Source organism: Catharus ustulatus, chromosome 18, assembly GCF_009819885.2.
Source record: "Catharus ustulatus isolate bCatUst1 chromosome 18, bCatUst1.pri.v2, whole genome shotgun sequence".
Classification (NCBI taxonomy): Eukaryota; Metazoa; Chordata; class Aves; order Passeriformes; family Turdidae; genus Catharus; species Catharus ustulatus.
In genome coordinates this window covers 4,673,404-4,697,672 of record NC_046238.1, presented here as the reverse complement: position 1 = coordinate 4,697,672, position 24,269 = coordinate 4,673,404, and the positions used below count along the sequence as shown (strand labels likewise).

Genomic DNA, 24,269 nt, shown 5'->3' with positions numbered 1-24,269 from the left:
CGGCGGCGGGAGCGAGCGGCGGGATCCCGCGGCATCCCGGAACATCCTGGGACATCCCGGAACCGGCGGCGGGAGCGAGCGGCGGGATCCCGCAGCATCCCGGAACATCCCGGGACATCCCGGAACCGGCGGCGGGAGCGAGCGGCAGGATCCCGCAGCATCCCGGAACATCCCGGAACCGGCGGCGGGAGCGAGCGGCGGGATCCCGCAGCATCCCGGAACATCCCGGAACCGGCGGCGGGAGCGAGCGGCGGGGTCCCGCAGCATCCCGGAACATCCCGGAACCGGCGGCGGGAGCGAGCGGCAGGATCCCGCAGCATCCCGGAACATCCCGGAACATCCCGGGACCGGCCGCAGCCTCCCGCAGCCATGGCCCGCCCCGCCGCGCCCGGCCCCGCACCGTGGTGAGCCCCAGCCCCAGCCCCGCTCTCCCCGTCCCATCCCCTGTGCCGCTGTCCCGGGAAGCGCCTCCGGCCCTTCGCCCGTTCCTGTCCCCGCTCTGATTCTGTCCGTGGGTCGCTCCAGACACGTGGAGTGGATCCAGTTGGTTCCTCGGTGCCGCCTTTGCTCCAGATCTGTTCCTACGGGAAAACTCCCGCAGCGAGCTCCTTCCGAGCTTGTGACCGGGCGCTGACTGGCAGGTTGAAAAGTGTTACTGAATATGTGGATTCAAGAAGTTATGAGCAGAGTGACATCTCATCTTCAGAGGGACCCCGCTGTCTCCTGCTCCTCCTGCTGCAGGCAGCACCCAGGAGCTCTTTGGGGTGGATATGGATAATAATTCTCGATAATTATAATAATTATTGTACCCTCGGCACACGGCATTATTATAATTCAGGGTTCCAACAGGTATAATATCTCACAAATCCACTTCTTCCACCTGAGAAATTCAGTTATAGAACCTATCTTAAACTCACAAAAGTGGTCAAATTTAGTCATGAGAGACTTTTTGGTGCTGCTCTTGGGTGTAAACTCAGTGTCATTATGCAAAGAATCATGTTTCTCTATTTGCAATAACCTTTTGTTGCTCTTCCAAAGAAAGGAGAGGGAGAAGGGTTACAGTTTTCAAATACACAATCATTTCTGCCAATGTTTTCAGGTGGAATTACTTTTTCCTTTATGATGGCTCAAAAGTGAAGGAGGAAGGGGATCCAACAAGTGCTGGGATCTGTTATTTTTACCCTTCCCAGGTAATGTCTGCTTTATTTCATACCTGTAAAGGAGTGCTGCTGGCTGTGGATTGGGAGGGGTGATTTGGATTAATCCTTACTTAGTAGTCACAAAAGTTTTAAGAATTTTTTTAAGAAATCCCAATTATCAATTAGCTCCAGTGGAACAGGGCTGGGCTCCACCAGGCTTGGAGTTACACTCTGAGCAGCCCAGGTCTGTCCTGCTGGTGTCAATAAACACACATGAGGGGTGAAAGTTCCTCTCCATAAGCCCCAGGCCCTTGTGCTGCCTGGAAAAAGCAATCCAATTATTTTTCTCCCAGAAATTTGCATGTTCTACTGCATTTGATTTATAGAATCCCAGAGTTGTTAAGGTTGGAATAGACCTTTGAAATCAAGTCCAACCATGAACCTAGCACCCTCTTCATCACTAAACCATGTCCCCAAGTGTCACACCCACACATTTTTTTAACACTTCCAGGGATGGTGCCTCCACCACTGCCCTGGGCAGCCTGTGCCAACCCTTTCTATAAATTGAAATGATAATTACTTTTATTTATACCTGAAAACAGCAGTGATTTTGTTTGTTTTGAGTTATTTTAATGGGAAGTTAAAGCCTTTGCTCCCTGGCAGACCATCCCAGAGCAGCAGGAGCTGCTGTGTGGGCAGATGGCCGGGGTTGTTCGCTGCCTCACTGAGATCTCCGGGGCCCCCCCCAGCCTCGTCCGCCTCAGGAAGCTCAAATTTGCCGTGGTGGTGGATGGAGACTTTCTGTGGGTGAGTTCAGACAAAGAGGCTTTATTTTCCAGGGTGTGGGCTGCACCCAGGAAGAGTTGGGAAAGGTCCTTGCAGTGCACAAGTTTCATTGCAAGGTAACTTAAATTCTGTTTTCTGTGGGCTGGCAGTCGCTTCAGCTTCCTGCAGAAAAAATTTCAATTACTCATTTCTGTGCCCATACCCAAGGGGATGTCTTAAGAAGTTCCTGGCTGGAAAAAGAATCCCAAAATCCCAGACTGGAAGGGAGCTTAAAGCTCATCCAGTTCCACCCCCTGCCATGAGCAGGGACACCTTCCACTATCTCAGGCTGCTCCAAGCCCCATCCAGCCTGGCCTTGGACACTTCCAGGGATGGGACAGAACAGGATTCCATGTGCTGCAGTTTGTAAGGACACAGTCACTGTTTGATAGTCTGGTTGTTCTTTCCTTCTAACCTCCAGCATCCCCAGAGCTCTGTCAGTGTCCACAGACATTTAGTATAAAAGAGCAGCGTGTGGCAATTGTGACAAAAGTGCCTCAAACCATTCCCCAAGAACTGGGCTAAGGCCAGTCAGCTCCATTTAATTGGCACTGCTGCTTCTGCTTCAGCAACTCAAAAACTATAATGGGCATCTTCATAATATAAATAATGAGTTAAGATGAGTATTTTGAAGTACTTAGTTTCAGGGAAATGTTCTCAGCTATTAAAGCACCAAGTTAGGTCATCTAACGTGGGAAGGGAGTGTGTCTGAAGTGCTGTGTTTCTGATATTTATTTATCCTGTCTGTGCCAGGGCTCTTGTGTGGGTATGTTTGCATTTCCTTTTCCTGTGGCTGTGATTCTGAGGGATGTTTGCCTGCACAGAGTTGCCTGTCCTTGTGTGAAAGCGATGAGAGTTGTTCTCACTTGTCGTGCCCGAGTTCTGTCAGGCAACCTTCCCCATCCCTCGCTGTGCCTGCTGCAGGTTCTGGGCTGTGCTGTGGAGCTGCCTGACGTGAGCTGCCGGCGCCTCCTGGAGCAGCTCATCGGCCTCTTCACCTTCTACCAGGGCCCCGTGCGTGGGGCATACACGGTAACGAGGGGCTGGGGGCGTGGGGACAGGGAAACGAGGGACTGGGACATGGGGACAAGGGACTGGGGACATGGGGACAGGGAAATGAGGGACTGGGACATGGTAACGAGGGGCTGGGGGCGTGGGGACAAGGGACTGGGGACATGGGGACAGGGCAACGAGGGACTGGGACATGGGGACAGGGCAATGAGGGACTGGGACATGGGGACAAGGGACTGAGGGCATGGGGACAGGGCAACGAGGGACTGGGACATGGGGACAGGGCAATGAGGGACTGGGACATGGGGACAAGGGACTGGGACATGGGGACAAGGGACTGGGGACATGGGGACAGGGCAATGAGGGACTGGGACATGGTAACAAGGGACTGGGGACATGGGGACAGGGCAACGAGGGGCTGGGACATGATGACAAGGGTCTGGGGACATGGGGACAGGGCACTGACAGACTGGGACATGGTGACAACGGACTGGGGACATGAGGACAGGGCAATGAGGGACTGGGACGTGGTGACAAGGGACTGGGGACATGGTAACAAGAGACTGGGACAATGTAACAAGGAACTGGAGATGTGGGGACACAGTAACAAGAGACTGGGACACAATAATGAGGGACTGGGGACATGGAGACATGATAACAAGGCACTGGGACATGGTAACAAGGGACTGGGGACATGGGGACATGGTAACAAGAGACTGGGACACTGTAACAAGGAACTGGAGATGTGGGGACACAGTAACAAGAGGCTGGGACACAGTAATGAGGGACTGGGGCCATGGGGACAGGGTAATGAGGGACTGGGACATGGTAATGAAGGACTGGGGCCATAGGGACATGGTAATGAGGAACTGGGGACACAGTGACTTTTGGGGAGATTTAAACACTTCCCATGGTGTCCCAGCTCTGCAATGTTCCCTTGGGTAGCCTTGCTCCTGCCCAGGGTCACACATCCGAGCAGTGGGACCTGGAAAAGTGAGCAGGTCATCCCTGCCATTGCTCTGAGGTCCTGTGGGGCTCTGCTGAGCCTTTCCCAGATGTTCACCCTGAACAGTTTCCCCTCAGCATTGTCTCCCACCTTTTCCTGACCTTGTCCTGGCAGGCCCTGTCCCACGTGGATTGCATCTCCCACCCTGAGTGCAGGGACACTTTGCAGTGACAGTGTGGGGGTTTCTGTCACCCACAGGCGTTTTCCCAGGAGGAGCTGAGCAGGGAGTGGGACAGGTACATTGAACATATCCAAAAAAACACCAGTGACCTCCACAGGATTTTCAATTCTCTCTGGCATCTGGACAAAACCAAGGTGAGAGCCTGTCCTCTGCAGTGCCTGGCTCTAGAGCTGCCCCAGTGCCACTGGGGTTTGTTTATTTGTTGCTTTGAGCTTTGCCAGGATTCTGTGGCCTCACTGGCCTGGTTCTCCCTGTCCAGGTGGATCCCCTGCTTTTGCTGAAGGCAGCTCTCATCCTGCAGACATGCCAGCGCTCTCCCCATGTCCTGGCAGGCTGCATCCTCTACAAAGGCCTGTGAGTAACCAGGAGTTCCCTGGAGGGTTAAATCCACCCCTTCCCAGGGCTTGCAGCCTGGAGTGCATCCAGGGAGCAGAGTGAGGGCTCAAGGGCTGCTCTTGGTTATTGGCAGGAACATTGAGCTTCAGGCCAGGCAGTCCCTGCCTGTCTGTGTGTCACTGGGACTGAGTGTTTTGTGAAGTCATGGGATCATGGAATGGCTTGGATTGGATCTTAAATCCCAACCTGTTCCTCCCCCTGCCATGGGCAGGGGCACCTTCCACTGTCCCAGGTTGTTCCAAACCTCATCCAACCTGGCCTTGGACACTTCCAGGCATCCAGGGGCAGCCACAGCTTCTCTGGGCACCCTGTGCCAGGGCCTCACCACTCTCACAGGGAATAATTCCTTCCTAATATCCCATCTGACCCTGCAGTTTCAATCCATTGCCCCCCTGCCCTTGTGGACAGTCTCTCCAAGGTTGCTGGTGCTCATCACCCTGAAGGAGTTCAAGACTTGGGTTTTAGTGAAAACCTGCTGGTTTTGATACTCAGCAGGATGTAAGGACTGAATTTCTGAGGTTCTTTATGGGGAAGTAACCAAGGAAAAGGGAGATGGGTGGGTGTTGTGCTTTCCCAGCAGTGTTCCCCTGCAGAGGTGCAGTTCAGTGCAGGTGTGTCCGTGTGTCCCTGGGTCTGTCTGAGCTGCTGGCCAGGAACACTGTCTGTACTGACAGGAAGTGCACAGGGGAGTGAGCCAGGATTCCCCATGAGGAATTCCAACTTCTTTCAATCAAAGATGACTGAATGACTTCAAAGAAAGCCTCCAAGGTGGCCCTGAAAGACAGGAGGTGGGGAATTCCGAGAATTCCTTGGCAGCAGCTCTCAAGTGCCATTCTTCTTTGGCATGAACTGTTCCAGTGATACCTTTTACTAGCACTGGAAATGTGCCACAAGGGAGAGCATCTGCCAGGGAGTGACCTCATAGCTGCAGGCAGGACACTGGAGTGAGTCACTGCAGCACCTGAGAGTGCAGGGACCTGGACATTTGACTTGAGGAGGGACTTGGGAGCCTTGTCCTGCACCAGGGTGTGTCACCTCGTGTCTCTGCTCTGTCTGGTAGAGATATTTTGTCACCAGAGGTCATATCAGGGTTCTTTGAACTGATGGTCTCTAAGTTCCCTCTCAAGCCAAACCGTTCTGTGCTTCTCTGACTTTGCTTTGTCCTTTCAGGATTGTGAGCACCCAGCTGCCACCTCCACTCACTGCCAAAGTCCTCCTGCAGGGCAGCAAGTCCCAAGGCCAGGTAAGGTACTGAACACATTCCCTGCAAGCAGATTCCTGTAAGGATGTGCTGTGGGAGCTCTTGTCACCCAGATCTGGCATGTGTCACCATGGGGAAAGAGAAATATTGGTGCTGATGCTTAAAGCTTTTATTAGTTATGATTGAAAAAGATTCCAAGACTTCTGTGCTAGGAATTAGTTGGGTTTTTTTTTTTTTTTCAGTCTTTAATTTACTGTATTCATGAGTTCTCATTTGTGTGATGTTTTGACTGGCTTTTTACACAAGTTTTGGTATTTACTGGGAAATCCACCAAATGAGTGTCTGAAAGGAACAAACAACAGTTTTCATTTGCTTTAAAATTTGTCAAATGTTATTTATGTGATCAAGATTTTCTATAAAAAAGCCATCAATACACAGATATGAAGGTAGCCTTTGCTGTTCTTCTGCTTGAATGAAGGGAGTTTCTGTGCCCTGAGCAGGTGGTGATGATAAATCTGGGCTCTGTCCTGACTTTTAGATGTATTTTGGTTCTTGGGAAGGTCACCTTGGCTTTGAGAGCTCCCTAAGACTAAAACCTTCCCAGCATTTGCTGGGGGAGGTGGTGTGGGGTCTGCTGTGGCCTTGGGGGACTGGGAGGGTGACAGAGGTGTCCTGGTGTCCCTGATCCATCACCAGAGCTGATTCTTGGCTTTTGTTGCAGAGTGAGCCCGGAGCTGAGGAGCCACAGGAGCCTGGTGAGCATCCAGCTGCATCCTATGGGCTGCCTTCCCTGCATGGGAGCACAAGCAGCTTCTCTGGGATTCACATCCAAGCTGTGCTGGGTGCTGGAGCATCTCCAAAATATCCCAGAGGGTGTTACTGCCACCAGCCAGCCTGTGCTGTGGGATCAGAACCAGCTCCTTCTGCTGGGTTTGCTCTTTTGGGTTTTATTCCAGTTCTGCAGATTCCCAACCATGCCTGCCTTAATTCCAATTCCCCATGTGGCCACTTGGCCACTGCCAGGCCCTGACAACAGATGGCTGGTGCTTGCAGTCCAAACCTCCAGCCATCCCCTCTTAGCATCAGTGTGGGGATGATCTGCCAGGGTGGAAACACTGAGGGGAAATTTAACTGTGTCGGGCATGAAGGATATGAGCAGGATGGGAAAAGGCTGGGAAGGTGGGAAAAGGCTGCCCAGCCCAGCTGGGATGCAGGATCATGGCAGGCATGGTGAGGTTTGGTTCCTGGTTTTTTTTGGCACGTGTTTGTTGAATCCTCACCCCTCCCCTGCTCTTGCAGAGTCTCCGCTGCCGCCGGGCGTGCGAATCATCCCCGTGTTCCTCACAGGGGAGGAGATCTCTGTGCTCAGGGACTTCCCAGTGGAGTGGATGGCCAGGTAGGAGCCCAGCCTGAGGCAAGGCAGGATTTGCAGCAGGAGCTCACACGAGGCACTGTGTCCCTGTTGCCACTGTTCTAACTCTGTCACTGCCCTTGGAGCTGCCTGAGGCCCCTCAGGCTGGGCACAATTCCCATGTCCCTATCCCTGCTCTGAGCAGCCTGGAGCAGAGCTGCTTCCCCAGCCCAGCTGTGATCTGTCCCTCAGCTCACAGCACTGCTTTGTGGACAAGGGAAGGGCATTGCCAGGAGCCTGCAGTGTGACATTCACAGGCTTTTCACCTGTGTTAGACCTTGGCCCATCCTTTTCCCAGGTCTCTTTGTAGCAGGGGATGGATCAGTGGGGTTATCAGCTATGGGATGGCTCCACACAGCTCCTGCTCAGTGTTTAATCCACTTGTCATCTCCCACTAGGTCACCCATGTCCCCAGCAGGTCCTGGAAGAGATGAGAGTGCTCTCTGCTCCCAGGCAGTTCCAGAATCAACAGGAGCTCATGAAAACCAAGCCCTGGGTGGAACCTCTGTGCAGGAGTCCCATAAGGGTGTTTCAGGCACACCTGCCTTGGGAGAGGCTGTGCAGTTGGGCAGCCCTGCAAGTCCTCTGGTGGACTTCTCTGGAATGGGAGCCAGCACAAGGAATTCTTCAGCTGCAAACCTGAGTGGAGCAGGCAGTGAAAGCTCAGAGCTCAGCAGGAAAACATCCTTCCCCTCAGAGAGTGACACAGAGCGGCTCCCACACCCTTCCTCACTCCAGACTGAATGTGCTTGGACTACAGGTCCATACATGGAAGGCTTTTCCTTTCCCAACCCTTACTTCTGGGAGCAGGAGAGCAAGGACAAGAGGGAATCCCCTGCAGACTCTGATGTTGGTCACTGCGCTTCCCAAAATTCCCTTTCAGTCAGCCACAGTCCAGCTGAGCCACAGGAGCTGAGCAGAAGAGAATCCAGTGATCAGGACAAGCCCTGGACTGTGAGCCAGGACCGTGTGTCTGGAGGAAGTGACAGCACAGCTGGTGACCACATGTGGGGCTTGGATTGTCCAGGCCCTGCTGGACACGCACAGCTCCGGAGCGGGAGGCAGCTGCTGCTCCCAGGCGTTCAGGAGGCTCTGCCCAGTGACCCTGCAGGGGACAGGCCGTGTCCCAGCAGCAAGGAGGACAAGCTGGGTGGCAGAGGCAGTGAGCCAACCCAGCTGAGCCTCTATGTTCACTGCATCCAGGGGCTGGTGCTGTCACTGCTGGCTGAGGAGCAGCTGCGCCGGGACCGCCGCGCCGTGGAGGATGTGGTGAGTGGGAAACCTCACCCCACTGCCCTGGTGGGGAGCACGGGGGTCACAGCTCAGCAAGGAGCATTGGATGGTGCTCCCCATCCCTCCATCACCTGCTCTGAGCTGTGCCAGGCTCCGGGCTCGGCAGCAGCGCTGCGTGGGAGCTGTCGGAGCGAGCGGAGCGGGGACAGCCGCGTCTCGCAGGCAGCTCCCGGTGCTGCTGTTGTCTGGCAGTGCCGGCACCGGAGCAGAGCGTGTGGGTGTGACAGACACCCGCGGGCTGCCAGGGGCTGCTCTGGAGCTGGGATTCGCTGGGGATCCCCGTCAGCTCGGCGCTTTTTGGGAAGAGAGGATGGTTCTGTTAAACCCCCACCCCGCACGTCACCGCCTCTCCCTCGGGGAGCAGCGCACACACCCGGAGAGGTTCCCTTGGCTGGGGGAGCCTCCAGGCTGTCCCCAGGGTGGGGAGAGGGATGCCATGTGGGCACTGCACCCGGGTAACACCACAGCAATCCCACATTTCCCTGTGGTGGGGTTTGGGTGCCCAGGCTCCCCTGTGAGCAGAGCTAACGGGGCTGCAGGGGCAGGATGTGCCAGCCCCCCGTCCTTCCCTGGAAGCATCAGCTGCAGAGCTGCTGCCTGGCCTCTGCCTCCCTACCAGGAGCTGAGTCAAAGCTGCAGAGCCCTGTTTGATATGCCAGTTGCCATAGGAACAACCTAATTTCCTTACCCAGCCAGACTGGAAGGTGGAGGGAAGCTCAGACTAATGCAGAGCCTCAAGGTTGCTCCTTCCCCTCGGAGCTGTGGGACACCTGGGGCCCTGGGAGCTGGGGAATGTCTGCTCTGCACAGCAGGGCTGATGTGTCTACGTTGGGATTACTGCCAAATCAGCTGAGCCCAGAGATGCAGCTGGGGCCCTTTGCACCAGACATGGCACTTTGTCCCCTTTCTGCTCGTCTGGAACAGCAGGGGGACACAGGCAGGTGGGAATTGTCATGCTGGAGAGTGAATCCCTACTGCACAGGGATTGCACAGTTCATTTTCCTTGATGTCTTGCCCTGGGGCTGACAAGCTCTCTTTCCATTCAGGTTCCTCTTTTCCTTACTTCCATCTCATGTACCCTTGTTTTGGATCTCACCAAAACTGCACTGTCACACAGCTTGGATTTCAGCTGTGGCTGGGCTCTTCTGCTACACCCTCCCCTGGGTGCAGGTGTGTTATCCCTCAGGAGAGGTGCCCTGCCTGTCCCTTTGTCCCAGGAGGAGGAGCAGTGTCTGAGGAGGTGCAGCTGGGCTCTGCTGCTGGTGGATTTGAGGCATAACCTCAGCTTGTCTGTCCCTTTGTTTATCTGTAGGTTAAAAATGACCCTCAGCTCTTAGGGATGTCAAAGCTGAGTTATAATTAATGTTTTTTTAATGCTTTGAGGCCCCCAAATGACACCAAAGAAGGGTAAAATATGCTGCTTGTGCAGCTGTGAACCTCTGGGAGGGCTGGTTCCATCCCAGACTTTCCCTGTGGAGTGGGAGGCTCTTGGCCTCACCTCCTGTTGCTCTTTAGGTCTTATCCCTCCATTTCACTGCACAGAAAGGAAAATCTGTGCTGTGACAGGGGTCAGGGGTAGGCCAGGCACTGCCTTCCTGCTGAACAAAGGCTTGATCCTCTCCCCAGTAGGGCAAAGCGCATTGGCAGGAGGAGGATTATGGAGTTAATCTTCCCAGGAGTGGTGGAGGACCCTTGCTTGTGCCCTGCCTGTGCCCAGGGAGCCTCAGCATGATCAGGGCCTCTGGACTACTGAAAATCCATCCAGAAGAGCAGCTTGGCAGTCATTCAGTGCTTTGTTGTGTGTGTTTGTACTGCCTGGTGTAAGCAAAGGAATGTCCCTTGCTGGGGCTGTAAATCATGTGAAATGAGCCCTGGAGAGTAATGGTTGATGGTAAATTAATGAGGCCTTGCATTTTCCTGTAATTAGTAGCATCAGGTGGCTTAAGGGCTGATTTTCAGGTTGGAGTCATAGAATCCCAGGCTGGTTTGGGTTGGGAGGGACCTTAAAGCCCATCCTGTTCCAAGTCCTGCCATGGGCAGAGACAGCTCCCACTGGAGCTCAGAGCCCCATCACTGCCTTGGGATCTCTGTGACTCCCTCTGTGCCAAAATTTCCCAGCCATTCCAGGTGGGAGCCTGGACAGCAGAGCCAGGAAGGGTCCTGTCCTTCTGTCACCTGAGCTCCCTCCAGAACCTCCTTGAAGCCCAGGTGAGGCACAGGAGAGGCTCTGAGCTTTGCCTTTCCCTCTGCCTGCAGTACCACAGCAGCCTGGCCTCCCTGAATGGCCTCGAGGTTCACCTGAGGGAGACTCTGCCCAAGGACTCTTCGACCTCAGCCAGGACAAACTACAGCTTCACACACTATGACTGTGTCCAGAACGTCCTCACAGGTGAGCCTTCATCTTCTGGGACTGCAGGAGGGAGCAGTGAGGAGAGTGGGGTTTATGGGAACCTTTTCTCAGGAGCATTTCTCAGCAAAGCTCCCACCACAGAGCCCAGAGCAAAGGCACTGTTAGGGGAGCTTTGTTGGGATTGAGGGTGTCCCCAGCCTGTCCAGGATCTGTGGTGAGCTCCAGGGCCTTTTCCTGCTCAGTGAACAGGGACACACTGCAGAGGGGGTTTTTAACACCCCTTTTCTCCTGTTGTGCAGCCAACTTGCCCCCCACCCCCGGGCCCCTGGAGCGGCACTTCCTGAGGGCAGCCACACTCATCCACTCTGACTTCAGCCAGCTCCCCACGGCCTCAGAAGTGATCATCAGGTAAGGGGTGCTCACAGCCCTCCTGTCCCAGGCACAGGGGTGCTCACAGAAGGGCAGAACCCCTTTCCAAGCCTGCCTGGGTTTTGACACAGGTTGTGATCACACCCAAGGACCAGTCACGTGGCTTTATTCCCTATTATTGCTTTGATTTTTGGGTTCCTTCCTGCTCTGCCTGGACGTTGAGAGGCTTCAGTGGCACCTGGAGGGTGGACTGAGGGCACAGCTGAGTGGTGCCATGGCTTGGATTAAGATGCAACACTCACACAGTTGCCAGTTCCTGGCACCATAAGGTTCTAAGACGCAGTTTTAAATTTAGCTGTTCCTAATAAATTTGTGTCTCGGCAGGGAGCCAAAGGCGCCCAGAATTGGCAACCTAGATATTGTTTTCTTGCACGGCTTGTTGGGTTGGAAACACACTGTGATGTGCGTGGCAAACTCAATTCTGATGTGCCAGGCAGGATGGTCTTATCACAGCCAGAGCCCTTCCCAAAATGCAGAGCTTGTCCTGACATCCATGGCCATGGCTGAAGTGCACACTCCTTTCCTCAGCTGAGGATTCCACCTGCCTGGTCCTGCTTGTTTGCCCAAACCATGATGAAATAAAGCTGCTCGTGGGAATTACACAGTTTCACTGCTCTGGCACTGCTTGCCAAGGGAATGTGAATCACACACTTCAGTGCTGGAGAACTCCTTGTTTAGCATGAGCTTCACTGGCTCCTTAAATCCAATCCTAAACTGACTGGTTAAGCTGGCGTGTTCCCTGTTACCCCGAAAAAAGCAACTCCATGTGTGAATCAGCCTGAGTAACAAGATGACTAAAACTGCTTTCTTTTATGGAGAGTTGTCACAGAAGGGTGTCAGCAAACATTGCAGTTGCTGCTTTCCTCCTTCAAGGAGCATTCCAGGGTCCTTGGCTTTGCTCCCTGCCAGCCCTCCTGCAGGGAATACTCTGGGAGGGGGCATTCTTAGTCTTAATGTTTTTAATGATGGCTTTGGTGGTTACTGAATCTGACTCTTATCTGTTCAGCTGGGACGTGGTTCTGCTGCAAGGGGCTGTGCTGGGGTTTGGTTGTGACCAGCAGCAGTGGGAGAGGAGGGATGTGGTGTCCTGGGCTGGCAGCAAGGGGAATCTTTGGGCCATGGCCACACAAGGACTCCCAGAATCATTAAGTTTGGAAAAGCCCTCCCAGACCATCATGTCCAACCTGTGACCAATCCCTTCCTTGTCACCCAGTCCAGAGCACTGAGCTGGACTTGGTCACAGGTTGGACTCGATGGTCTTGGAGGTCTTTCCCAAACAAAATGATTTTGTGATATCCACTTTCCCTTTTAAGGATGCCAGGACCCTTTAGAGGGAGGGGCTGGTTCCCTGGAGCCTTCAGGAGTTTGGTGCCTGTTCAGCTCCACGGCACCTGAAAGTTCCTCTCAAAACTTGGGAACCCAGTGCCCAGCTATGAATCTTTCTCAGAGCTGTCAGTCTGACCTCTGGCTTTCCCTGCCCCTCCAGGAATGCCTCCACAGCCGTGTATGCCTGCAGGAATCCTGTCCAGGAGACCTACTTCCAGCAGCTGGGAGCTCCACTCCGCAACTCAGGTGTCCCCAACCCTCATGACAGCGCCTTCAGCCTGCCCAGCAAGGCCAAGCAGAAGCTGCTGAAGCATGGGGTGAACCTGCTGTGAGCTGCTGTGCTCAGACAACGGCTCAGCCCTGCAGAATGTTCATCTCCAGTGAGGAAAATCTCAGCTATTCATGCCAACAGAGGCAGGAGGCCCTGCCCTGCCCCTATGGGGTCTCCAGCCTGCCTGGCCCTGAGGAAGGGACACTCCTTGCCCTGTCCTGCAGCACATTTTGGGCCAGTGCAGGTGTCATTGACAGCATTTACCAAAGACTGAGGACAGAATGCAGAATCCTGGTTTACATGGACTTTACAGGGACTCTCTTGGTGCTCTGCAGACTCCCCATGTGCCTTGATCTGAGGTAAAGCCTCACCTTGCTGTGAGTTGCACAGCCCCCAGGCAGTGCTGGCTTTCAGAGGCCTGCACTTGCCCTGGTCAGACTTTGGCTTTATTTATATCCCTTAATCCATGGGAATGATCCTGCCATGACCTAGTGCCTTACCTTGGTTAGCAGTGCCTGCTTGTTCTCACACAGGAGCAGGACAAGAGCTGCAGAGCTCACAATCCCCCTCTGGGTGCTCCCAGGAGGTTTTTATGCCACAGGTGACTCAGGAGGGATGTCCCTGTCCCTCCACACCTCTCTGGTCAGTGATGGTCCAGCCCAGCCCTGCCTTCCTTGTGCCCACCTGGATGTGCAGCCTCACAGGGGCTGCTGATGGTGGTGTGAGTGTCCCTCAGCCTTGTGCTTCCACCCTCCTGCTGCAGGACCTCACTTCACTGCTCTTATTGCTCTGTTTGCCCACACTCTGCAGACCCTGAAGTTGCCTCTGAGCTGATGGGACCAAAGAGGTTTTGTATCCCCTCAGCAGCTGTTCCCTTTCTGCTCTGACAGTGTCCCCAGTCAGTGGTGGCCAGGGGGGGCCTGTGGTGGTGGCTGCTTACACTGAGGGAGGGATACCTGTGTTTGGCTGGGCTTGGAACCTGCTGCTGGCACACTCCTCAGTGTGACTGTGGAAATAAAGGAGTCTCAAGGCTCATCCCAGCACTGTGTCAGCAGCCAGAGTCATGCTGTTGTCCTATTTGTGGTTCCTGGTATGATGGCCTGGGCTGTGGGAGCTGTTCCCTGTTTAGCTCCATGCCAAGGGTGGTTCCTGCAGCGCTGGGGTTGAACAGGCAGAGCCTGTTGGTTCAACCATTCCTGCAGAGCAGCTGCTTGGAAGCTTCCTGAGGGATAGATGTGTGACTGGTGTCACCAAAAGATGGTGAGCAGAGATATGAACGTGGGCAGGTGCTGAGCAGGCTTGTGCCAACATCTGAGCTGGGCATGGGAAGGTCACCAGTGCCACAGCTTCTGGTCCCACTCCAGCACACACAGTTCCCAAGGTCGCTCTGCCATGCCAGGACTGCTCCACAATTGCTGAGAATTTCAGAGAACTGCACAGGACAGGCCAGCTGCTTGCTCAGGGGTGGCTGGGCACAGGCCTGGCAGCTGAGGAGGTGTCTCAGCAGGAGCAGAGCTGTGTGGCACTGCTCCCATCCTGGCCATGGAAGGACTGTCAGGAGCCTGTTGGCAGCACAGGAGTGAAAACTGGGAAGCCTGAGCTGGAGCCACTCTGGTGACCTCCTGCTTCAGTGACATCCATGTGGAAAATGCACAAGGTAAGGTGCTGCTTCCTTGGTGACTTCCCTGCACACTTCCACTGGGTGATGGACAAACTGCTCTGGGAACATCATGAGGAAGAACATCAGGGAGGTTTCACAGGGTGGGAGGAGGCAGGAGGGATGAGGGTTGAGCTGAGCTGAGCCAAGTGACCCCTCTGGGAGATGCTGCTCTGCCTGTCCCTTCTGTGCCCTCAGCAGATCTGGGTTCCCTCTGCAATTCCCAGGAGAGGAAGCCTTGGAGCACCAGGAGCAGCTCCAGCCTGCTCTGCTCCCCGGGGAGATCCACCTGGATCCTGCCTGGGCGCTCGAGAAGTGGTTGTGTGTTCTAGCAAGAAACACAGAGAAGTGGAAGGAAAAGCCTGAGAGGGACAGGAGGGAGATTTGGCACAGCAGCAAAGCACAAGCTGGATGGATGCTCCTGCCTGCTGCCGTCAGGAATCTTCCGCTGCAATCTGCTGAGCCGTCTGCCGGCCAGGAACAGCTGGGCTGGCTCTGCTCCTTCTGCTGCTCGGGCTGCATCTGCCCACCCAGCCCATCCCTGGCCACCCAGCCTGTCCCTGGCCACCCAGCCCACCCTGCCCTGTGCTGGTCAGGAGGGAACAGCACACAGAGAGCTCTCAGCCCACAGGGTGATGGCTGTGCTGGAGAGGATGCTTAAAAATGAGGCACTTTGAGCATCAGGGGATGAGGAGTAGCTGGGCCTGTCTGAGTGCTGCCAGGGAGGCCAGGGGGGCTCTGGGGAGTAATTCCTGCCCTGCCAAGCTGGCTTTGTGCTTAAGAGGGTGAGGCATTGGTTTTCAAGCAGTTGGGTGAGATTTGAGCAGCACCCTCTGCCCTGGGGCTGCTCTTAGGAAGGTGCTGCCTTGGATGCATCTGTGCAGGCAGCTGGAAGCAATTCCTGAAATGGTTTGTGGATGCTCTGGCAAGGCTGATGGCTTCTGTGGGTCTGGGGAGCTTCAGGCCTGCAGCTGCTCCTGGAGCTGTCTGGGGACAGTCTCTGCTGCCCTGGGCCAGGCACAGGGCTGGAACCCACAGCTGTGCCCAGCTGTGGGAGATCCCTGTGCTCCTTGGCAGCCTGGGCTCCACTGACATCACAGAATCCCAGAATGGTTTGGGTTGGAAAGCACCTCGAACACCCATTTGCAAGTCCCTGCCATGGGCAAGGATTCACCCACCAGACCAGGTTGCTCAGGGCCCCATCCAACCTGGCCAAATCCAGGTCTGGGAGGCTGTAACTGGTCAGGACAGAGTTTCTACGGGTTGGGTGTTTTAGAGCACTATCCTCACTCACTGTATCACTGGCAAACAGACCCGTGCTCCATCCCACCCTGCAGCTCCTGCTCTTTCCAGGCCACTTCTCCCCACCAGCAGCCAGATAAGCAGGGCCCAACCCCTCCGTGTTTGCTTGACCCTGGACTCATTAGAGCAGCAGGCAAAGCCCGTTCTGTTTTCAGCACAACTGTTTATTGATAATCTTTGCTTATCCACTGTATGAATGTTACCAACCTTCGGACAGAGCCAGCCTGCTTCCCCAGGGCCTGTGTCCAGGTAGCCAATGCGTGTAGAAATCATGCACTTCAGGTAGTCTGTAACAAGACGGGTGTAAAAAATATCTCAGATGTATTTGACATCTCTGCCTTATCTTGCAATCGAATCACTGAAAAGTCTGTAAAGAAGTTGTTGGGGGACAGGGCTGGTCCCTCCCGGGCAGGGCAGGGAGACAAAGGATCCCCAGCTAGAGCTGTGAGCATCCACCACAGACTGTGCTTTTGGGGGTGTTATAATCAGCTCCCAGACCCCAAACAGCCCTGGTGCTGGGGGACTTCAGGAAAAGCGTGGTGGTCCCTGGGTGGGCAGGACCCCAGCGTGGGGGCTCATTGCTCAGGCTGCAGAATTAAACCCCCTTGGGAGCCTCTCCTGTGGTGGTGTCAGGTCCATGGGAGCTGCTGCTGTGTGTGCCTGCCCTGGCTTGAGGAAAGGAGAAGATGGAGCAGCAGAAGGAATGGTGACCTCCTTTCTTCCTACAGACAGACAAAACCCCCATTCTCTGTTCCCAAACAGCATCCCTGCCCTGAAGGGCCTCCCAGCTAGAACTGGGAAAACTGAGTTGCAGATAGAGCAAGGAAGGGATTTGGGCAATTGCTAACATCCTTGGTCAGACTGAAGAGCACGACTGTGTGTGCTGCTCCCTCAGCAGGGTGGAGGTCAGGGCTCCTGCCTTGCTGGGCTGGCAATGGGCTCTGCTCCCTGCCTGGGTGACAAAAGTGGTTTCTGAGGGCAGGAAGGCTGGGGAGCCCCAGCTGGCACATGGAGGAGGAAGCAGGAGCCCCATCAGACCCAGCCTGGGGGGAGCACAGTGCCCATGGCAGCCCCCAGTGTCCATCTGTCCATCCATCCAGGACCGCAGCCGGGCAGGGCAGGCCGGTTGGCTGTTATGGTGTGTGTGTGTGTTTTGTTCCTTTGATGACCACGAGAAAAAATTTACATTACATTCAAACGAGCACCCTTGGGTTTGTTACTCTACTTCTGAACACCGCAAAACACAGTAGCAACAGAACACGAAGGAGCAGGGGGGCAGCGAGCCCCGGCGGGGCCGAGGCGCCGGCTCTTGGAAAAGAATCCCTGAAGCCAACGATGGAGGAAGGAGATGGGCGCGGATACACGTCACAGTTTCCATTTACAAGACCCCCGGGAGGGAGCACCGAGGCCGTGTGTGCCGGGAGAGGCCCCGGCCGAGCTGCCCTGAACCCACCAGGCCGGGCAGCACCGTCATCGTCCCGGCGCGAAGATGAAGTCGAGGGCTTGGCGCTCGGCCGCGGCCACGTTGGGGTGCCACAGGTCCACCATGAACACCACGCGGGGACCTTCCTCCGGGGCACCTGGGGGATGGAAGTGCAGGGTGAGGGCAGGGAGGCACCTCCTCAACTGGGAATTCAGGGAGGCTCCTCCCTGCCAGGGCTGCTTTGGGCACACAGAGGATTCCTCCTCACAGCTGCGTCCTGGATCTGTGCAGGGAGTGGCTGCTGCTCCACTCCAGCCTTCCTGGCCCTGCTTCCCAATCCCACAGCAGGTCTGATGTGGAAGCAACAGCTTTTGTTCTCCCACTCTCTCCACGCGCTCCCCTGTGTAGAACAGCTCTGCCTGATGCTTTCATGCCACGGGCAACTAATGCCGGCTAATCCGGGAGAGCTGGAGCGGAACAGCCTCCGTCAGCGGTGGAGGGAGGAACAATCCAGCGGGCGTGGGAGACAAAGGAGCCGCTGGCACGTCAGCACTGAGCTGCAACAGGGCCGGAGGAGGCCGAGGCCGTGGCATCGCAGCCCTGCAGAGCTCAGCGATGGAGGAGGCTGAGCTGCTGTGGTGGGGAGAGGCCCTGTGCTGGGCTGGCAGTGCTGTGAGAGCACCACGAGGAAGTCAGGATGGGAGAAGCCATGGGCTGGCTGAGGGGAGCCCAGGAAAGGGGTGGCAGGATGCTGCAGCACCCTGAGGGAGAGGGAGCGTGGCCATGGGGAGCCAGGCCATGGCAGGGACAGGGCTGGCCCACCTGGGGCAGGCCAGGGCCGCAGGGGCCTGAGCTCCACAGGACACAGCGCCCTGCTGGGACAGGAGAAGGGACTGGGGGTGCTCCCCCAGCTCATCCCCTGTCCCCAACACCAGAGGAGACACCACGAGGCCTCGCACGCTGAGCTCACCTTCGTGGAACGCCGTGTGCAAGAAGGAGTCGTCGAAGAGCAGGCACCGGCCCTCAGCCCAGCACTGGGGCTCGCCCCCCACCACCAGTTCGCAGTTGCTGGGTGTCTTCAGACCTTCAGGCACAAAGAGAGAGGACAGGAAGGGTCAGGCCGTGCTGAGTTCCCTGTGGTGCGGCAGCAGGGAGCAAACTGAGCTCTATGTGAGCCCCACGCTGCTGCTGAGGGGCTGCTCCCCTTCAGGGAGTGACCTGAACCCCAAACCTGGAGCAGCTCAAGCCCTACCCACTCCCTGTCTGCTCCCTCCTGCCTTTTCACTGTCCCCAGCAAGCTCAGCACCGCAGGCACTACTTTCATATCTGGAACAGCTTCCCAGTCCCCAGAGCCCATGGCCTGGAGGTGTGCACAAGGGAACCAGGCTCCTGGGATATATTCCAACTTCAGGACCAAAGGCAGATCCTGCCTGCTCCTTCCTCCAGCCCTGCAGCAATGACCCTGCCCCAGGCAAGGCTGGGGGGCAGGAATTGTACTGGGGCTGGAAAATGGGCTCAGTTGTGGCTCTGCCACAAGCTCCCCATGGACCTGCCCCATCTCTCAGTCCCCCCTCAAGGTGCTGCCTCAGGGTGATCCATGGGGCTGCAAGGACAGAAATCCAGGGGGGTCACAAAACGCTCACAGGGAAGCAGCTCTGTGAGGGCCACATGAAGGACAAACACAGAAATAAAATGGGTCTTTTCTTAAAATACCAGCACAAGCCAAGGCAGTTTGACAGGGGTTGATCCCATCACCTCCTGCATCAGGACTGACACCCCCACAGTGCTGGGGACACTGGAGCTGCTGCAGAGCCCTCCTGCCCCGAAGATGCAACCGTGGCGGAGAAAGGGGTCAGGGCTCACGTGGCTCCTGAACGGTAACGATGCAGCAAACGAGCAGGACGGATCCAAGAGCGATGCCAAACCCAGCGAGCGCAGCAGGGACTCCCAGCTGCCCGGCAAAGCTGGGACTACAAAGCTGCTGTTTCAAAGGCTGCAAAACCCAAAGCCATTTCCCTGCACAACAGCCTCAGCTGGAGATGCTGGAACAGGGAAGCTGAGCTGCTGAGGGATGTGGGGAGGGAGCAGCCTGCAGCCCTTCCATCCCACCCACACCCTCGGGATGCTGCCCTGGCCCGTGGATGCTGCCTGTGCCTGGAGTAAATCCTTGGGAGTGACTTGCCCCACTGATGGCTGTGCTGGCCTTGCAGATCCAGCTGCCTGAAAGGGCAGGTCGTGTCTTAAACACATCCATGCCCTGGGCACAGCAAGAGCTGCATTCCCAGCACCAAGGTGGGGGTGCCAGTGTACCCCCAGCCCAGTGCAGAGTCCCAGAGGAAGGACAAGCAAATGACCCATGTCCTTCCTCTGCCCAGGGTGTGTGTGCTGCAGGTATGCTCACCTGAGCCCACTGAGACATCACTGGTTCCTCCCAGGAACCTCTCCCAGCCCATCCCAGCACATCCCTCAGCACTCCAGAGAAAGGAGTCAGTGACAGGCTTCTTCCTGGCACCAGCAAGGGCAGGTCCCAGCTGCCCAGCAGCTCCTGGGCTCAGCTCTGAAATCAATTGCCATTCCAAACAAATGGCCAGCAGTGCCTGGGTGTGTTTACCCGAGCTGTTGGCTGAACAGGCGCGGTTGGTGTTTGCCAGCCGGGCCCGTGCGGTGCCTCCCCCGGCACGGTCGGTGCTGTGCCAGCCCGGCCATCTGTGCCGTGTGGGCTCTCCCCGTCCCTGCCCGCCGAGCAGGGAGCACTGTGCCACCAACCCAGCGCCTGACCCACCACAGGGGACACCCCAGGACTCACCCCACACCCTCACTTGCAGCTTTGCAAACCCCAAAGCAGCATCTCTGCTCACATTCACCCACGTCCCAGGCACAGCACCCGAGATTCCAGGAGAGGGGAGCTGCCAGTGGCACAGCACGGGCCTGGAGCAGCACCCCAGGCTGCCCCACATCCCTGGATGGGAGAGGGACCTGCCTGCAGAGAGGGGGAAGTTCAGAGACCCCTATATAAAATCAACCCCTGTCTCAACACCAGCAAGACTCCACGGCCCTGGGTCAGCAGGAGGAGGAGGTGAAACCCTCCTGCTGCTAATCTGGAGACCCTGGGGATATCGGGAACCCAGGGACTGAACACTGACCTCTCCTCAGGAGGCTGTCACCACCAAAGCCCCCAAAACCTCCCTCAGGCCAAAGCAGAGCTGGTCTGACCTCCAAGAGCACAGGGTGCCAGAAGCTTTTTCAGGGCTCCTGCACTCAGGAACAGCCACAGCCCTCTGTACCCTCCCAACTCGTGAACCACGGCGCCGGACACTCACCGAGGTGGCAGCGGATGCGGATGTTGGTGGGCCCGTAGTGCTCGGCGATGACGGTGCCTGGGCTCAGCACAGAGATGCAGGCGTTCCCAAAGACATTGTTGCCAATGCAGGTGCGGAGGCTCCCGAGCAAGCGGTACGTCCGTGGGCATCTCCGGCAGTTCCTGGGCACGCACATGCCCTGGTTCACCAGGTAGAAGGTGAACCACTCCCCGCTGGGCGTGCTGTTCATTTTCCATCCTTGCGGGAGGCTGCAGTTTGAGAACGCCTTGTACAGGGTCTCAAACTCGCACAGGATGGTCTGGAAGTTGCGCTCCAGCAACTCCACGTCGTGCTTTTGAGCGTCCCGGGAGAAGTAGGGCGTGGTGGGCAAGTCGGGCAGGAAGAAGACTTCTGGCTTCTGGATGGAGGGCCGGCTGTTGAGATAGCGGCCCTGCTCACGGATACCCTTGTGGATCCTGCCCATGCCGGACCAGGAGTAGCGCTTGGCGTACTCCTGCAGGTTGTGGTAGAGTTTCTGGTTGAGGCCGTCGTGGTGCGAGCAGCGCACGCACTCGGGCGACTGGCAGTACACAAACCCGTTCTGCACCCCGTTGGCCTCGGCGCTCTGCATCAGCGCGTTCACCGTGGCGTAGGCGCGGGGCTGCTCCCGCCCCACGTGGTAGCAGTACCACACAAAGAGGACCAGCAGGCAGGCGACGGCCACCAGGGCCGTGGCGTCGCAGTCGCGGAAAGACTGGATGCCGGTGGCGATGAAATCTCGGAGTCCGTCCAGGGACCAGCTCCAGTCCATCAGCCACTCCAAAGACATGGTGGTGGTGCTGGGAGCGCGCAGCGGGGCCCGGCGGTCACTGCTCGTGGGGCTCAGGGGCACCCACACCATGCAGCCGGGCCGGGGCGCGGCGGGAAGGGGCTGCCATGGGCGAGCGGAGCGGCGGCTCTGCCCTGCACTCCCGGGAGCTCTGCATTGGCAGCGGTGCCCAGCAGCACCCCTGGCTCAGCAGCCACGTGGCTGGAGGGTCCCTGCTGGCGCTCTTGGGTGCATCATCCTGAAAGGCCGTGCTGGAGGGAGGTTCTGAGGAGAGAAACCCAGAGGTGTTAGGGAGGTTCTGGGGAGAGAAACCCAGAGGTGTTAGGGAGAGGGCTGCGCCGTGGGGTCCCTGCTGGGGTCAGTGCACAGGATACAGCCAGAGCTGTGTAGGGCACTGGCTTCTCAGGGAGGGGATGGTGGCTAAGGAGCCCAACATCAGCCCCTGCTGAGTAAATCCTTCAGTGCTCTCAACAGCATCTTCCACAAACACCCAATGAAAAGGCAGTGGTGAGACCCAGACCCCATCTTCCTCAGTGACCATCTCCCCTCCTGCAGGTCCTCCAGTTTCTCTTCTAAATTGCTGCCTTATCACGTCTGAAATCTGGCTGCTAAGTGAATATACGCTGAGAGTAAACACTTCCCTGCCCTATCTGGCAGCACATCAGCTTATCCCCTCCATCTAATGGCTCTGAAGTGACTCTCCCTCCAGAGACTGAGCTGTGGGAGAGCCCAGAGCTCAGCCAGCACATAGCCACAGGGCCAGCACATGGTTAACAGGAGCGGGTCAGGGTGGTGACAACGGGGGCAGGTCAGGTTGGTTTGTTTGATTTCACCAGCTCATCAGCAAGAACACTGACTCTAAGAAGCAGGATGGGTTTATGAGCCAGGGAAGCCATCCAAACCATCCCCAGCCTTTCCTGCCAAGGTCCTGCAGCCTCTCAACGTGCATTCCCTTATCAATGGTGATGGAGATGGGCTGCAGATGGGCTGTGACCCTACAGCAGGGACGTGCTGCAGGGCTGGAGACCTGGGATTCAGGCAGTGTTACATCCCAGGGAGGAACATCCACACACCCGCCCTCCCTCCACCCTACTTCCTTGTAGCATGCTGCCTGCCTGCCCCATCCCAGGATCTGCAGTCCACGTGGCATGTCAGAGCCTCCCGGGAATCTCAAGATAACTTTCCTCCATCTCCACGGCTGGCATTCCTCCAGACACTCCTGCTTCTCCCGCCCAGGCCTCAGCAACCACAGAGTCGGTCCCAGGGGTGTCCCCCGAGGCTGGCACAACCCCCATCTACCTGCAGGACTGGGACATGTTCGGGAAGGAGCAGAGCCCTGGGTGATGTGTATTCAGAGTGGCTCCTGCCCTGCAAGGGGAACTGCTCAGGCACAGCAGCCACGCTCAGTCAGAGCTGATGGCAACACAAAAGCACAGGGGGAACAGAGCTGGGGGGTTTGACAGCCTCAGGGTGAGAGTCACACCCTGCAAGGGTGTCACAGCACAAGCACGGCCCCACTGCTGCCCCAGGGATGCAGGCAACACCTCAGAGCAGGGGGAACCACCAGAGCAGCAAGAAATCCAAGCCTCTGTACCCACATGCCTGACCCCAGAGAGCTCAGGAGGCTTGGGCTGCAGAGCCCTGGGTCCTCTGGGCACAATCTCCGTGGGACCAGCCCAGGAGCTGCCCCCTGTGCCAGCACGGACACCCCACTGCAAACCTGACCAAACCCACCCGCAGAGGGGCTGTGCCAGCGCTGGGGCAGGGCCCCAAACATCGGCACTGCTCCCAACACACACAGCGTGGCTGGGGCTGCACGGGGCACCCGTGGGTGCTGTCACCTCCCTGCCACAGCCCTGCACCAACACGGGTCACATCCAGCACCCCTGGCCTGAGATCCCAGAAAACGCTCCTCAGCTACTGATGATGGCAGAGCCATTCCAGGGAGCGGAGATCAATTCCACGTTGCACCGAAGTTGTGCAGGACGTGGAGGCGAGCACCGTGCCAGCAGCAGCCGTGTTACATAAGGAAGGCAGAGGCTCCGATGCAGCACAAAGTTGCATCTCGGTGGCTCCGTGGTGGCCCCGGCATCTCCTGGAGGCAGCGGGATGCGCTCAGCCCGGCCAGGGTCCCCGGGCCGCGGGCCGGCAGTGACGGGGATGCGTGGCAGGGATGTCCCCCGCTCGGCACGGCTGGTGTCGCCTTTGGGAGCAGCACGAGGAGCGGGAGCCTTGGGGAGAGGCGGGATGCCCGCTCCACAACCGGAGCAGTGGGTGCTCACCCTCTCCTGAGCGTGCCACCCCGCCGGTGCCACCGGTGCCACCAGAGTAAGTGTCACCCGCGCGCTGCTCTCACCCAGTGTGACGGTGTCACCCAGCGTGGCGGCGTCAGCGGGTGTCACCGCATCACCCGGTGTGGCAATGGCACGGCCGTGCCCGTGTCCCACCGCCCCGCGCTCGGGTGGCACCTGCCCCCTCGCTGTCACCCGGTGCGGCCGTGCCACCCGCCCCACGCCGAGCCCCTGCCCCGGCCCGGGGGGTTCTGAATTCGAGCTGCGCCCCCGCCTCGGGCCCCGATACCGCCCCGCGCCCCCGCGGCCCCCCCGCGATGCGCTGCGGAGCGCTGCGGTACCGACCTGCCGCCCGCGCCGGGCCGTGCGGGGCCGTGCGGGGCCGTGCGGGGCCGCGCTCCCTCCGCGCCGCTCCGCCGCCGCCGCGGACCACAACTCCCAGCAGCCCGGGCAGGAGGGGCCGCACCGCCCCCGCCGGGACCGCGCCGGGCGGCAGCTGCGGCCCCGGCCCCGCACAGCCCGCCCGCCCCCGCGCCCGCCCCGCGCCGCGCCCGCCCCCGCCCCGCGCTCCCGCCCCGCGCTGCCGGGAGGGGCCCGCAGGGGCGGGGGAGCCGCGGGGTTGCGGCACT

General features: G+C 57.5%; 2 protein-coding genes across 2 annotated transcripts; one reads left to right on the top strand and one right to left on the bottom strand.

Annotated features, from left to right (window-relative positions):
• Nucleotides 1-27: 27 nt before the first annotated feature.
• Nucleotides 28-13,874, top strand: HPS4 (HPS4 biogenesis of lysosomal organelles complex 3 subunit 2). The gene is made up of 13 exons (XM_033075764.1): nt 28-404; nt 1,100-1,190; nt 1,803-1,946; nt 2,889-2,996; nt 4,180-4,296; nt 4,422-4,516; nt 5,729-5,801; nt 6,481-6,514; nt 7,059-7,155; nt 7,569-8,439; nt 10,720-10,852; nt 11,113-11,221; nt 12,729-13,874. Exons 1-13 carry the CDS (start codon nt 370-372, stop codon nt 12,898-12,900), a joined length of 2,079 nt encoding a protein of 692 aa, XP_032931655.1. The 5' UTR covers nt 28-369; the 3' UTR covers nt 12,901-13,874.
• A 2,067-nt stretch (nt 13,875-15,941) lies between these two features.
• Nucleotides 15,942-24,035, bottom strand: ASPHD2 (aspartate beta-hydroxylase domain containing 2). Its single transcript, XM_033075765.1, has 4 exons — nt 23,986-24,035; nt 20,542-21,613; nt 18,192-18,305; nt 15,942-17,378 (listed from the first exon to the last, which is right to left on the bottom strand). The coding sequence occupies exons 2-4, from the start codon at nt 21,419-21,421 to the stop codon at nt 17,269-17,271; spliced, it is 1,104 nt and encodes a 367-aa protein (XP_032931656.1). The 5' UTR covers nt 21,422-21,613; nt 23,986-24,035; the 3' UTR covers nt 15,942-17,268.
• Between the last annotated feature and the right edge of the window lie 234 nt (nt 24,036-24,269).